The 16,568-nt window shown below is 36.4% G+C and overlaps 1 protein-coding gene across 1 annotated transcript; it reads right to left on the reverse strand.

Annotated features, from left to right (window-relative positions):
• Positions 1-273: 273 nt before the first annotated feature.
• On the reverse strand, positions 274-8,696 carry LOC116246977 (ranBP2-type zinc finger protein At1g67325). The gene is made up of 10 exons (XM_031618905.2): positions 8,545-8,696; positions 7,175-7,220; positions 5,926-6,041; positions 2,384-2,651; positions 2,100-2,170; positions 1,805-1,856; positions 1,573-1,688; positions 1,384-1,414; positions 799-950; positions 274-591 (listed from the first exon to the last, which is right to left on the reverse strand). The coding sequence occupies exons 1-10, from the start codon at positions 8,551-8,553 to the stop codon at positions 589-591; spliced, it is 864 nt and encodes a 287-aa protein (XP_031474765.1). The 5' UTR covers positions 8,554-8,696; the 3' UTR covers positions 274-588.
• Between the last annotated feature and the right edge of the window lie 7,872 nt (positions 8,697-16,568).

A 16,568-nucleotide genomic window follows, 5' to 3' on the forward strand; every position in this document is an offset into this window, starting at 1 on the left:
AACACCATTGAATAAGACAACAGCAGCAACAATTTTGAACATAACCTACACTAGGTTCAAGATCAGAACCTGAAGACCTTCTCCCCAGCAGATCACCAAAAATTCAAAGATCTTGGTGAAAAAAGTGCTGCGGATCTGTTCATAAATAACCTCATGGAGACACATTAGATGAACAAATTGAACACATGGATGATGGAACACTAAAAACCAGAATACTTACGAAAGAAACTCTCAAGAACCTTCACATCTACCTATATGACTAGGCTGCTCATATCAAAGGGGCCAAGAGAAGTACCACTAGAATGGACAAGAATTTAATACACAATAGAAACCAACTGTGAACTGACAAAACCAACCTGTAAATGTAGTGCACATGTTTTCAAGAACATAATCCATAAAGACAAGACAATCCTTTTCCACATTGAGACCGAGGTTGCTGCTAATACAACTTAAACATGAATCATGAGAAGGCGAACAAACTTGACAACCGCTGCAAGAGATGACACATGACTGACTTTCAGACACCCAAACTTGAGCGACGCCAATGATGACTCTGGACCTTCTCATCCCTCAAAGGGATTCTAGTACTCACTGGAACAGTAGCATAATGAAAGATCAATTTGTGCAGTAAAAATGCATACATTAAGAAAAGTTTAAAGGAAGAACCCAAAAGACTTTTCTCATAAAATCTCCAACAAGATACTTTAATATTTTTCTGTTCATCGTGTACAAGTAACAATTGTATGACAGAAACCTCAGATGGCATAGGGACCAAAACAGAAAACATTGAATACAAACCTGCTCCTCCTCATCAGTAGCTGACCTAGGAGACTTCTTCGCTTCAGAAGGCTTCTCAGCACCACAATTCTGTCTGTTGCATTTGGTTCTAAATGGGTAGTTAATATTGTTACATTTTTCACATTTCCAACTACCTTCAGGCATGCTCGATTCTGCAAGTTCAGCAAAGAAGTGGAATAAAACAACTGAAATTGGTATCCATGTACTTCCAGGAAGATAAATTGTGCTAAACTATAGGTATTAGACACCGGCCCAAAGTAAGCAATAAACATTTTTTATGAAGATATTAACAAGCATAGAATCTTAATAGCCATGAATCTGTGATTAGTTTTCAAAGTTTGTTGCCCATAGCCACCAATATTGTTCTCAAAAAATTTTCAAGATACCATGAAATTTGACTGATATTGCCAGCTGTATTGGATAAGTTGAATATATCAGATATATTAATGATGTTTTAGGTTATGGAAATCAAATCATTCCCACACGAGCGTTCTCCAGTTTACTGTTAAGGCCATATCAATGAAACAAGCTGTTTTTCATTTGAAGTTCTTGCACGTGTGCATGATGGAAAGAAAAGAGACTTACTCGATCCTTTGGCATTATCAGCCTTTCCACCCTGTAGGCATGAAGAAAATACCCCCTTCAGTCAAATCTTCCAAAGATCAGATAACAAACAGAAGGCACCAAACAAACAAGAACTCAACAAATTGTAGCAAACTTACAGATTGAAGTCATTGAACAAATAGGCCTTTTTGCGAGTATATGAAAACTAACCTTTGACTGAGAACCAGGCTTCGGAGTGCCACACTTTCTCATGTTACAAACAGTTCGGAAGGCAAAATTAACATTCCCACACTTAGGGCAGGTCCAGTCACTTTCTCGCATGCCATCTGCATGATGTACATCATATCTCAGTGGAGTAGGATCACTAGAAAAAAGATATACAGGAGCAGTTGATGTGAGGATCACTAGAAAAATATATATAAGGCAGTTGATGCCAGCTTACCAGCACTACGTTTTTGGCTATTATCATCTGCAAATGGGCCAGGCCTAGCACCCTGAAACAGAGTTTCATAAATCAAAACGGACAATGAGGCCATGGATTTTCAAACATGAAGACAGCTGTTCACACTTGCAAGGCAAATAGCAATTCACATGCAAGGTCCAAAGAAAGGGATCCATACATTCAAAAAGCTGTGTATGAATTAACTAGGATTAATCAATTTGTTTTTAACTTCAAGGGAAAATGACATACAAAAGCATATAAGTAAATGCTTTAAATAATTCATTAGATAAATTACCATAACACCCGGAGCCATAGGAAGTCCCATTCCATATCGATCCATAAGAGAAGGCATACCATACATTCCACCTGTATTGCAGAAAAAAAGTGAAATGACAATCAGCAATTTCACAACATATTAAGAAAAATATTGCAGAATACATGAAAGCTTTTATGTTAAGAATACATTCCACCTGTATTGCAAAGTGGAACAACAATAAGCAATATCACAACATATGAAGAAAAATATTGCAGAAACCATAAAGCTTTTGTGTTCAGAGAAGAAGGAAGCTCATAGCATACCAGCTCCCATCACAGATCCACCAGAATAAGGGTTTGGTCCAGACATCATAGGCCCATAAGGACCTCCAGCAGAAAGACGATTTGCATAATCATATGGATAGCCTGATCCTCCCGAAAATGGGACATTGTAAGGAGGTACTGAAGTCCCGTTAAAGAGGGATGATCCATACGGTGCCATACCAAGGTACATCGATGAAGCACCACCAGGACCCATGTAAGGAGCTGCCGAGTTGAAGCCTTGTGGAGCCTGTGGAGGTTTTGCAGTTTTCTGAAAAGGAGTATGTCAGTTAAAATATTGCATAAACAAAGGCACACTATCAGTCACTAATTTGGATCTCTCAAAGATCTGTTGATAAAAGAAAAAGGCTTGTGCACAATAAAATGAAATACAAGCAGAATAGTAACCGTGACTGCTTTACAGGGCTTTAATGCACAGCACACCACAGAAAGTAGAAGAGTGTAAATGGAGTCCCAAGTATCAATGTTATCTTATCTCCTACTCCTGTGATTTAACCTTACGGATGTTTTTTCCTATTTCTAAAACATTTACAAATTCATATTTATCTTAAATATAATACCTACAAATTCATATTTATCTTACATATAATACCTATTGCGAAATTTGGCAGAGGAAACACAAACTTTTTAAATACAATGAGAGTTTCCTCCATCAGGATTTTCCTGAAAAATAAATTTATGAATATTATTTTCCGTTTTAATGTTCAATCCATTAATTTTAGTAACAGCATCTGCATTGGGAGTTGTTCCGAGTTGCAAACCTTAATCATTGCACACTGCAGAGCCTTAGAACTGTTAATGCTCAGTGTTACCAAAATCAACACATACCATCTCCTACCAAAATGATGAAGGGACTGAAGGACTTTCACCTACTGCCTGCCATGCTGCCTGATTGGACTGATTGATCTTGCATTAGCTTCTTTAACTAACATGACCTTTTTACTTTTTCATAACAGAAATTTTTAAAAGTACCAATTGAAGCAGGTTCTTATCAGCCCAGACGGCCCATCCATATGGTTCGACTAAATGATACAGCTCTACAGATTTAAAAACATTGACAGAAATGGTCACCCATGTGCATTAATGCAGGGCAATCATTAGAAGAACATATCAAAACAATTGCAGAAGCCAATTCAATAACATATTTATAGATTTCAAGAGCTCAACACTTCAGCGAGCATAAGAATCATGCACAAAAAAGAAAACAATAATACTTAGACAGTAGACACTTCATCATCTACAAGGGTCTCATAAAATCTAAGCGCTGCTGAAATGCATATCAAAATTAGTACAACTAATTACCATAAGTCAAAGAGGTACATCTTCATTCACGAAAATTGTACAGGCAATATACATCAAAAAATGGGCTCTGCTTCCAAAGGTGACATGTTATTGTTACGAAAATAATCAAACCTTTCCATCCCAAAAGCAGAAGGAACAACCACCGCATTCCTCAGAAAGCAGAATGTATTTGCATTACAAGACTTAGAAACTGGTTTCAGAAGAATCGATACATCCAAAATCAAAAAAATCAAAATTAGAGATATGACTTATGGATGGTAGACTGATGCTACAGAGTAATTTAGCCAAAAGATTTTGTCAGATATCAAGGAAATATAAGACCAAAAAGTTATGTTGTCTTTATTTTATGCTATGAACTTTGTCCACCAAGTATACGAGCAATGCAAATTACCGATGGTTTAGATCTGAATCTGCTAGGAAAAAGTATTTCTAATTTTCTACATCAACAAGGAAGTTTATGGTTAACAAAGTTTATTTTGGAGTTTAACTTAACATATATCACTTCACCATCCAAAAACTAGATGAGGAGTGATGCATTAGGATAAGCAAGTGAAGTACAAGAACCAGAATAATTTTCTCTTATGTTGTCAATGTGCCCAAGCGCTGTCTAGGCGCCAGGCAGCGCCTAGCACCTAGGCAGGCCCAGGCAAAAAGGGTGACCAATTTTTTTTTTAATTTTTTAGTTATGTTAATATTTCAAGTTGTTTTTATTAATGAAATATGGAGAGTAGTAATATAACAAGCATAATCAACTTAAAGTCTTAAACAATCAAAATTTAATTGTTTACTTCATTGAATATGCAAAATCAATAGAAGAAGTTTAACATTACTCATTAAATGTAATCTGATACAAAAAAAAAAATAGATCTAATCTCTAGAAAGAATGTAAATCCAAACGAAGGCTTTAATCCATTTGTACTTAAAGAAAGACATAATATAATAAAAAAAACTAACAATACATAATAGTATACATACAAGTACACAACAGTAACAATACATATAAGTACATAACCATACTAACGTGTATATATATATACATGTATATATATATATATATAACAGGTATCACAATACTACATATTATGTAGCAGGCTAACAGTATATACATATAATAGGTTGATCATTGATGCAATACTATATAACAGGTATAACAGACTGTACATAACAGTATATTACTATATACATATAACACGTATTACAATATATATAGCAGGAATAATAAATTGTATTATAATACAATTTAACATAATAGTATATAGACGTAAGTTTATAATAGGTATAACAAATTAACAAGACATATAACTATATGATATAACTACGTAGCTTAACCATTAATAGTATATAGACGTAAGTTTATAATAGGTATAACAAATTAACAAGACATATAACTATATGATATAACTACGTAGCTTAACCATACTAATGTATACATATAACAGGTATGAGGTACCCCAATACTATAAAATAGACTAAACAGTAAACAGACTAAGTGACTAACAATATATACATATAACAGTATACGTATAACAGCATAATCAACATAATAATACATAAAAGTACGTAATCAATATGACATAAAATACATAACAATATATACTCAATTAAAAAACTTTAACTGAAAGATAATGTCGCTTTTCACTTTCCCATGGACTAGGTGTGTTGGTGCCTAGGCGAGCTAGGGCACCGGCCTAGGCACCAACACATATCCCATCGCCTAAGTGGTGGACTTAGGCAACCGTTGTGGACTCACGCTTAGCCCACGCCTAGCAGAGGCTTAGGCGAGGCCTTAACAACATAGATTTTCTCACATCCTTCAAGAAAAAAATATATATACAAGGAATATAAGATAAAAAGTAACTTACACAAGGAAAGATGACAAAAAGTAAACTTGTCTGTATTTTTTGTATGACTTTTGTAACATACGTGCAAAAATTTACTAAGAAAAATTATCTCATGGTCATAAGGAAGTTGAACAACAAGAAACTTCTGCTTTTTTAGCTTATCCAAAACCTAGAGAGGAGAGAGGACTATCACCCTAGGTCAAGCAAATGTGACGAAAGAACCTGAATAATAACTGCAAATCTGAAACTTTCACAATAACTTATACTCTACAATATTGATGTGTTATCTACCAATAGGATTTCAATGAAAGAACAGAAAGCAATGAAGTGAAAAATGTATGTCTAAGACTACGTGTCCGCTAATAATTGCCAAATATTTACCAAGTTATGATCCGCAGGCCTCGATTGGGTACAATTTCTCATATTGCAAGTGGTCCTAAAAGAAAAGTTAACATTTCCACAGCTAGGACATGTCCAGTCATCTTCTCTACGACTACCTGTATTGACCACAAATGCGAAATAATAAATACTAGGAGTAAAAATTCCATTCAATGAAATAAAATTGTGAAGCAACAATGGAAGAAATTGAAAGAAAGGGATAAGGAATGCAATTTTGCATGCCTTATAAAGCAATTTGAACATGGTAGTAAGTAGCAACAAACAACAAATTCCATGAAACAGAAAACACATGTATCTAGCTTTGTAACTTTAAAGAATTAAAAAACTAGAAAAAGTGCAAAAATTTGGATTCAATTAGGTGTATGTACCACAAAGCTCAAATTATCTAGAAATCAGTCTGGAACTAAACCAGAAAAACCAGTTAGCACTCCCAACCTACGTAGCAACTCGGCCTTAAATTCATACAACATAAAGAGAGAACCCATTCATAGAGTCATAATCTTGCCATTTTAAAATTGAAAATCTCAAACGAAAATCATCATAATTAATCTAACATTGTAATGGAGAACTAAGTCCATCTAATGGTGACCTGGCCAGTGAACCTCAGATCAAACCCATCACACTTAAACAAGCAATTGTAGGGGATAACTGAATTTAGATAACAGCAATTAAGACCTCCAAAGTTTCGAATAGAGCACATTCAGATGACATCTGTCACTCACAAGCTTAATATTTATCAAAGATAATAAAGCAACATTTGCTACAAAAATTAAACGAAAAAGAAAAGCCTCAGAAATGACAGTTAAGCATACTAACATGCAGGTATTCACAGATGCCAACTTCAAATCATTGACACATATATCGTGTGCGGGTAGTATTACGGCAAGGAATTTCTCGGGTATAATATGGGAAAGTTGTATATCTGGAAAAATGTCGGCAAATTTTTAAAAAAATTAAAACATTTAATAAATCCTGAAAATTATAAAAAAATACAAAAATCATAAAAAATACAAAAAAAATGTATAATATGCATGTTTTTTCACATTTTTTATTTTCTGGCATTTTTTTAAAAATACGCATTTTTTCACGTTTTATACGGTTGACTTACTTTTTTGGGCATTATACGTGTTTTTTTTTAATAAGACAGCATTTTCTGTGATAATGCTTGAGATGAGCTAACTTGCAAAATATGAGAACAAATAATTGAAGATGTAAAAGGATAAAAATATACCATCAGTACGAGCGCGTTTGGATGCAGAAGAATTACGATTATCAACCTACAAAAGGAATCATGTAATAAGTTAATTAGCACAAAGTTAATTAGAAAATTACTTTGACACAGAAAGTCTGTCTACACAAATTTCACTAGGAAGCAGGAATTAACAAATGAACTTAACAACCAAACAGTTTAGCATCCATACAAAAGGCAGTGTCACAAAATAAAGCATGGTTTGAATTAAGACTTACGTGAAGGGGGAGAAAATATCCACTAAGAATGGTTCAAGCGTGTAACGAATTATAACAGGCTGAATTTAACACCGTGTCTAGATGGCAAAATGTACTAAAATTACTAAAAGTCTAAAACATGGCACTCAAGTGATCCCCAATGCCCAAGTTTATCTCCACGAATGTCCAGGAAATATTGGTTTTTCAGGTCAGAGCGACATCAGTTTCACAAGTATCGACAGAAATCCACCAAATCGGTCTTCTTGCTACGAGAGATCCAAGACATTTGACAACCCCGGTACCCATGATCCCCAGCCACAAGTTAAATTAGAACTTGGCAGATTGGTACCATATTGCCTCTAAGCCAGACATACCAAACCGCGCCAACCTCGCCACAGCAGAAACAGCAGACTGACCATATCAAGTGTTGGCATACGTAGAACGCATAAAAATGTACTAGTTAAAGATCAAGATCATGAAGGATATTATGCTCTCGAACCAACAAAATTTTCCATGCCACGTGAATATATCCTAGTCTCAGACGGATCTTCGCAAGTTCAGTTTCTATTTCAGCGCTAAAACCCAAAAAAATGCCAAAACGAAGCCACTGAATGTATTCAATTGTCTACCCTTCGGTTTAACATATAGCAATTATCTCACAGCTATAAACCCATAACCCATATTTTGTATATAAACCAATAACTGGCCATATAGATGATCATAGTCTAAAAAGATATCTTGAATACATAAAACAGGAAAGGCCGGAACCTGCAAAAGAACACGCATACCTCATTTAAACGTTCCAAATGACCGAGGTGGAGAGAGAGAGAGAGAGACAGAGAGAGAGAGAGAGAGAGAGAGAGAGAGAGACGGACACAACGACCAAGCTTCTAAGATTCGAAGGAAGAAACCATAAACCTAGAACGGGAATACAGCCGGCTTCCATGAACGATCTGATCTAGTGCCAAAAGAATATGATGAAAAGAAAAACACTAGGATGACTAAAACCCTAGCTATTGAGGTGATCGCGACCCAAAATATTACTTTAGAAATCGAACTCCCACCATCGCTGCAAGGAGAAGTCCATAAAAAAAAATAACGAACTTTCTGATAGACGTGGGAACAACATGGCCACAATCGAGAACAATGATCTACCTGAGACATCGTTTCTGTCTAGAAAGCGAATTTGGGGGAACAGAGAAAGAAAATCGAGCTCGAGCGTTTCCCTGCTTCGCCTTCTTCTTCGTCGTCGCGCGTCCCCTAGATCAATGGGGCGAATCCGTGGGGACTAGGGTTCTTTTTTTAACCCGAGGTGAAAATTGGAAAGCCCCTCGATCTTCGGAATAATTACAAAAATGTCGTTGGTGTGGACCAAGTGCGTTGAAGTCGTACGAAGGGCCGTTTGATGAGACGTTAGTTCCAACGCAAACCTGAATCGATAGTTCAGTTTGCGATCACGCATAGAGGAAACTACAATGCATTTCGGCGGTTTTTTGTCCGCGGAAAAACACTTCCGACCTAATTCGATCCATCGTTTGTCCAGGGACAAAAAAAATAGCCGTCGGCGTCGTCTTTTGTTCACATGCTCTCTTTCTAAACCCGTCTCATTTTCAGCAACAATAGCACGTTGTGTTGAGTGGGTAACAGGCTGGTAGTGCTGCCCTAGGAGTCGAGCCAACTTGAATTTAACTCCAACTCGTTTGAAAAAACTCAATTCGTACTTGACTCGTTTATAAACGAGCCGAGTTTGAGCTTATAAATATACTTTAAACGACAAACGGGTCGAGTTTGAGTTTCAAGAACTCGACCCGACTCACACTGGTACTCTATATAATATTGTCAAAACATGTTCACCAAATCACCAGTTTTAACTTCGAGAGTAAAAACAAATTTTCACAAATTACACGAGTTAACGCCTAAATGAGTTAAATGGGTTAGTTCAAGTTCAATTTTGTGTAGTCGAATCGAGCTCGAACTTGTTATAAGGAGGCTCAAGCTCGACTCGAGCTCGACTCGAGCTCGACTCGAGCTCGACTCGAGTTCGAGCCAAGCTCAAGCTCGACTTGAGTTCGAGCCAAGCTCGAGCTCGAGTTTTTGAACTGAGTCAAACTCGAGCTGGCCAACCTCTTCGTGTGCAGCCCTACCTGTTGGGACTCAAACCCTGATGGACTGAGCACGAGAGAGTTATTTGACACATGAACTAACTCGACCAAAAAAAAAAACTCACCATGACAGGCTGGCCCAAGTGGGTAACAGGCCAGGTACCCGTTGAGACTCAACCCCTAATGGACTGAGCTTGGAAGAGTTATTTGACACATGAACTAACTCGACAAGAAACCAAAAAAAAAAGGCTCACCATGATGGGCTGGCTCGAGTTGGGTACTTTGGAGCTCAAATCGGCCTAATATAATATATTTAAAACACATTTTCCTTTCATATATATGTATAGTGGCTCTGGCTTTTTAGAGTAACTTGGCCATCTAATCCTATCTAATCCATCATGGTAGATGGTTAAGAGAAAAATAACAAGACAAAAAAAAAAATTCACCATGACGGACTTGGAGCTCAAATCGGCCTAATATATATATTTAAAACACATTTTCCTTTTATATATATATATATAGTGGCTCTGGCTTTATAGAGTAACTTGGCCATCTAATCATTTCTAATCCATCATGATAGATGGGTAAGAAAAAAATAACAAGAAAAAGGTGATTGATATTTTTGTTATTTAGTATTAATCTGCACATTTTTTTAGTTTTTCTCTAAACCGTCTATTAGTTTCAATAAACAACAACCTTGGTTAGATAGTTGGGTGATATATATATATATATATATACTAAAATATGAAAGGTTAAGGGTTTCAAATATAAGTGGGCATCGAACCGAGTACCTAACAAGCATAAAATTGATGATTGGGTCTGACTTGATAACTCAGCGGGCTAGGTTTGGGACACCGGCAAGGGCTTCGGGCCAGCTCGAGCTCGGCTTTGTAGAACCTTGGCCCAACTGAGTTTGATGCCCAATCTTAGGTTGTGCCCTTTGACCACTACCACAACAAGTTTGGTAGTGACAACCACCGCTCGTCTAACTCCACCACCACCATATTTTACGTAGTGTATGTTTTGGGTTTTTGGGGCTTTCATTTTTTCTTCTCATGTATTTTCCCCTCTCATGTTTTTAGGGCAGCCTATGCCCTCCGATCATGTGATTCAGGTCCATGCTTAGTAAGTCAAAGTGTCTACCCACATCAACAGCCAAATGCATCAGCTTTAGAGAACCAGCAGCAGCAGACACTACTTGGTGAGCAACTGACTACTCTAGAGTGATAGGTGTCCTGAGGTTGATGATGAGAGATTTTCCTCATGTATATACAAAAACGATATACCTTAAACAGGATCATGTTCATGCTAAATCATTGAAAAAAAACTTTAATTGAAGCAGAAGCGAATCCATCTGAACTGCACGGGTGGTAAATCGCAGTATGATCTTTCAAGGTCTGTGCGGTGCACGTGAGGTCTCTCTCAAATGAGGAAGAGACAACCCTAGAAACCAATGTTTCAAGCAAGCCTTTGCACGACCCCAGGGACCAGTACCATTTTATATTATGGGCAATTACAGATTCAACTCATCAAAGAGTCCGTCATTACGTACAGGTATCTATACATTATAAAATACCTCATACCATATAAAATGACGTAATATCCCAAAATACAATCACTTAAGCGGATATTTACATTAAGACAGCCATAATGTCTGAAATTCCTCATTGACATATGTCGGCCCACCAAATGATCCTTACAATCTTTCACTTGGGCCAAATATGTCTTTATACATTCAGACATTACCTAAAACCTTAGGAGCTCATAACTGCTATATTATTAAACGACATTTTCACCAATCTCGTCCATTATCACATCAACACAAAACCAAAGCGGCTTTCGCTATATTAAAATTAGCTAAACTTTCAATGATCACAAATGTTAATACAATCAATGACATAGATCTGATATGGATGTATAGCATGAGAATTACATGTAATGTGATTACAACATGTCTATTCTCAACTGGTCCAACTTTAAAACCTTATGGAGATAAAAAAAACATAAACACATAATAGAACCAAAGAACTTTAAACTATATTCTGCAGAAAACTGAATATGTGTCCATACATAAGAGCAAATAAAATACAAACTCCCACTAAACCAGCACATCATCCAAAGGTAACACCCCCATATGAACAACATATTCGTAAAAGACCTTAGGTGTTAAACCCTTAGTAAGCGGATCTGCAATCATGGAGTTTGTCTCAATATACTCTAAAGACACCTGATCATTCTGTATCCTCTCTTTAACAGCCAAAACTTTAATGTCAATGTGCTTCAACTTTGACAAACTGCGGCTATTATTAGAGTACATGACTGCTGAATTATTGTCATATAATAACCTTAGTGGTCTTTCTACACCATTCATAATGTGCAGCCCCGTGACAAAATTCTGCAACCACAAAGCATGATTGGATGCCTCGTAACATGCTATGAATTCTGCTGTCATGGTTGAAGTAGCTACAAGTGTCTGTTTGACACTTTTTTGGATGTAGCCCCTCCAACCAATAGGAATACATAGCCTAAAGTAGACTTGCGAATGTCTTGGCACCCAGTAAAGTCAGAATCTAAATACCCAATGATCTCCAACTGATCTGACTTCCTGTATGTGAGCATAAAATATTTTGTTCTTTGTAAGTACCTCAATACCCTTTTGGCTGTTTTCCAATGATCCATACCAGGAACACTTAAGTATCTACATAATATTCCAACGATAAATGCAATATTCGGACGAGTACAAACCTGAGCATACATAAGGCTTCCCACAACAGATGAATAGAGAATCTTTTTCATTTCTTTACATTCGAGTTCACTTTTAGGGCATTGTTTGAGACTAAACTTGTCTCCTTTAGCAAGTGGAGTATCTCCTGCTTTACAATCTTTCATGTTATATCGCTGAAGCACCTTATCAATGTAGGCCTTTTGTGATAATCCAAGAATACCCCGAGAACGATCTCGAAATATCTGGATCCCCAATACAAAAAATGCATCACCATGATCATTCATGTCAAACTTTGTTGACAAAAATTTCTTAGTTTCATGCAATATACCCACATCATTACTTGCCAGCAATATATCGTCGACATACAAAACTAAAAAGATAAATTTACATCCACTTAACTTTTGGTATACACATTTATCAACCATATTAGTCTCGAAACCAAATGAAACTATAACTTGATGAAATTTGTAATACCATTGACGGGAAGTTTAATTTGACCCATAAATGGATTTCTTGAGTTTGCAAACCATTTTCTTTGCATCCCCTGAAACAAAATTTTCTGGTTGCACCATATATATCGTTTCATCAATGTCTCTATTGAGAAACGCTGTCTTTACATCCATCTGATGCAGTTTTAAGTCAAAATGAGCCACAAGCCATTATGGTCCTGAAAGAGTCTTTCGACGAAACTTGAGAGAAAGTCTCTGTATAATCAATGTCTTCCTTTTGAGTAAAGCCCCTTGCAACAAGACGTATCTTATACCTTTCGATGTTTCCTAATGAATCTCTCTTGGTTTTAAATATCAATTTACAACCAATGGATTTCACACCTTCAAGCAAGGGAACAATGTCTCCTACGTCATTATCTATAATGGACTTTATTTTCTCATTCATGGCATCTATCCACTTATGTGATTTAGAACTCTTTATCGCTTGCTGGAAGTTAATAGGATCATCTTCCATTAAGCCCATATCAACATCATGTTCTTGGAGATAGACAAAATCATTTGAAATTGTACTTCTCCTCTCTCTAGTGGATCTCCTCAGTGGCACCTTTACTTGATTTTCTTGAGGTTACTGAGTTTGTTTTTTAGTGGTTTGAATAGGAAGATCGTCATCATTTGCCTTCTTCTGAATATATTGATGGAACAAAGACCTGACTATTGCTTTCAACATCTGTATGAGTAGACTCACGCCTCTCTTCAAAGGCAATGCTTTTAACTTGATCACCTCCCCCAAACTCAATATCGTCAAAGAAATAGGCATTTTTCGTTTCAAAGAAAGACTTACTGGTTGGATTATAAAACTTATAGCCCCTTAATGTTTGTTTGTTTTCTCTTTATACTTTCAATGCAAACATTAAAGTCTGTAAAATCAAGGGACTCAAGAATTTCATTCGATATAAGTCTTTTTATTCTCTTTTCGGAGATATGTCCTAAGTGTCTATGCCACAACATAGCAGAATTCTCATTGGCTAATTTTCTTTTAGTACCACCAGACATAACATGCAAGGTTTCATGATATGAAGCAACCGTATCAAACAAATAAATGTTATCGCTACTAGACAAAGAACCAGTAACAATCAAATTTGAGTGCAGAAACAACTTAAATTTACTATCTCCAAATGAACAATAATAACCAAATTTGTCCAGTAAGAAAATATAAACCAAATTCTGTCTAGAAGACGGTACTACATAAGTTTCTGTCAAATTTAAATAGCAACCGGTCTTTAATAATAACCGAAAATCTGCTATGGCTTCAACCTTCGCCTTCTTATGATCGCTCACATAGATGAATTTTTTAGCATCATTTGGCGTTCGATAATTTAGGCAGCCCTGCATAGAAACACTTATGTGAGTAGTAGCACCTGAATCTACCCACCAAGTGTTTCTGGGTATTGAAGTTAAATTAACCTCAGAACAAACCAAAGTTAGAAGTGCACCTTTCCTTTCATGCCATGCGTGATACTTGGTACAATCCTTCTTCATATGACCTTCACCCTTGCAAAAGAAGCAACCTAATTGGCTTTCCTTATGCTTCTTCTGTTTCTTAATAGATGAATGGTCAACTGCAACTTCCTTAACAATCGTTCTTTTTTTACTTTTAAAATTTGAATAATTTAACTCAGGAATAGTACTCAAATTTGCAGATATCATGGAAGCAGAACTCACTGTACAAAGAACAAAAACACCAAAAACATGCTCACAATCAATACATGTACAAAAATGAAATAACAAATACAAATCAATTAAATACAATGGCCTAAATTTCATCACAAGGTACCAGTACAACATTGATATCTAATCTTTAGATTGAAATATTAACTACATGTGATATTCTTTGTCGACAATGAATATAGATAATTAGCTCTGTCAAATAACGAGTCCATTTTTGGATTGACTCACTACTCACATGGAAACCTAAAAATTATCACATATTCATTGCCATGTATACTTAAACCTGACCCAGCAACAATCCTCCTTTGGGTTGATCATTACCCGCATGGATTAAATATACTATCATCTAATATTCAAAATAGACAAATTCGTACAACAGAGGTCACTTTGGTGATATAAAATATAAATCTATTCATTTTGAATAATAGACATAGCCAAAGATTAAATTCATAGTCCAAATATTCATCTATGGTACACCCACAATTTTAATAGCATGTAAAACATGATACATAAACCAAAATTACATACAAAATTGCCCTACATAGAATCCAAAACCAAATGATTCAATGAAATAAACCCAAAGAGCCCAAAATTTTAAAAAACTGTTACCAAAATTATGTTTAAGTGGGTTAAAAACTACTGAATCGGCTTTAAAATGGCCCGTATCGTTCTTAAACCGCAACTAAAACACCCACAAGGCCCTAAATAGGGCTGAACCGGTCTAAAAATTGGACGAACCGGTGAAAAATAAACAGAATCTGTTCTAAAACCCACTGAACAAGTTGAAAATGACTAAAATCGGTTGTGAAACTGAATGAACTGGTTTGAAAAGCCCTGAATCGGTTTTGAAAAGCATGAACCGGTTTGAAAAACAACTGAACCGGTCTGAAAAACAACTGAACCGATCTAAACCGGGTCTGAATCGGTTCCAAAAAGTACGAACCTGTTATGAATCGAGTCAAATCGGTCTGAAACTGAATGAACCAGTTCGAATATCTTCAGAACCAGTTTAAAAGAAAAGGAACCGTTTTACAAAGTTTAAATTGTATGGATACGGGTCGGGTCCTACCTGACCCGATCCGAATCCGAAAACCGAATTTTCAAAATTTAAAACTTATGGATACGGGGCGGGTCCGACATGACCCGAAATGGATCAGGAAGAACCGTATGGATATAGTCGGGTCATACGCAACCCGACCCGAACCCGTAATCCAAAATGCAAACCGAATGGAATTCTGACTTATATTTGTTACTCACTTGGGTTTGCAATAATTTGTAAAACACATAGGCTTGAGACAAAGAAGATAAGTCGCAGTAAATCAGTGAATTACTATCACTACTTATATTAGTAGTATAAGTAGAAAGAGATTTTACAATCGAAATGAAGGGAATTATATTGGGATAGAAAATGTGGTTATAAATCCATAATAAAGTCCGACCATAACGACCGAATTCAATATATTCATCCATAATAATAATAGATTACCGAGTAGACTATATTTCAAAATCATTCATTAACCTCCCCTTTTCTGTTGCAACTTATCGATTATTATATGATAATTTCTTAACTTTCCATATATAGAAAATAGAAACAGATAGACTAGAAATGACATCTCTTATGCCAATGATACCATCTTCTTCGATTGAATGACATTCAAACCAAATAAAGGGAACTGAATGGAATTGGGATATGGATGGAATATAATGAAATAGAGCCCCTTTGAGGTTCCCTATGAAATGAGGCATGGAACGGAGCCACTGCGAAGAAGTTTCGGGAGTTACGAAGGAAGCTTCGGGCTCATATTGGTCATGGGTTGAGAACGAGAGTTAAACTCTAGGAGATCTAATCTCCCGTTGTTCCTCAGTAGCTCAGTGGTAGAGCGGTCGGCTGTTAACTGATTGGTCGTAGGTTCGAATCCTACTTGGGGAGATTAATGAAGGGGCTCGCTTTGACCGTTAGGAGTAGGTAACCCGTTCCTTGTCTTTGTTTCTATTGCATTCTATCTCATCGTATGACATTCTGTTCTGCGATATTTGAGAATCACCGTCAATACCTCGGTGTAGATTCGGGATAATCCTTTGTTCCATAGCCCTGGGCCTATTTACAACCAGCCAATTCAGAATTCTCAAGTGATGTACTAGCAGTGCAGTCATCGATTCTCTCGAGAGGCCACA

This window comes from Nymphaea colorata, chromosome 2, assembly GCF_008831285.2.
Source record: "Nymphaea colorata isolate Beijing-Zhang1983 chromosome 2, ASM883128v2, whole genome shotgun sequence".
NCBI classification, from domain to species: Eukaryota; Viridiplantae; Streptophyta; class Magnoliopsida; order Nymphaeales; family Nymphaeaceae; genus Nymphaea; species Nymphaea colorata.

Coding starts and splice junctions, on each gene's coding strand:
- LOC116246977 (XM_031618905.2), bottom strand. Junction 2,171..2,383: donor TGGATCTGTGATGGGAGCTG/GTATGCTATGAG, acceptor TCTGCAATACAG/GTGGAATGTATGGTATGCCT. Junction 1,689..1,804: donor TAGCCAAAAACGTAGTGCTG/GTAAGCTGGCAT, acceptor TACATCATGCAG/ATGGCATGCGAGAAAGTGAC.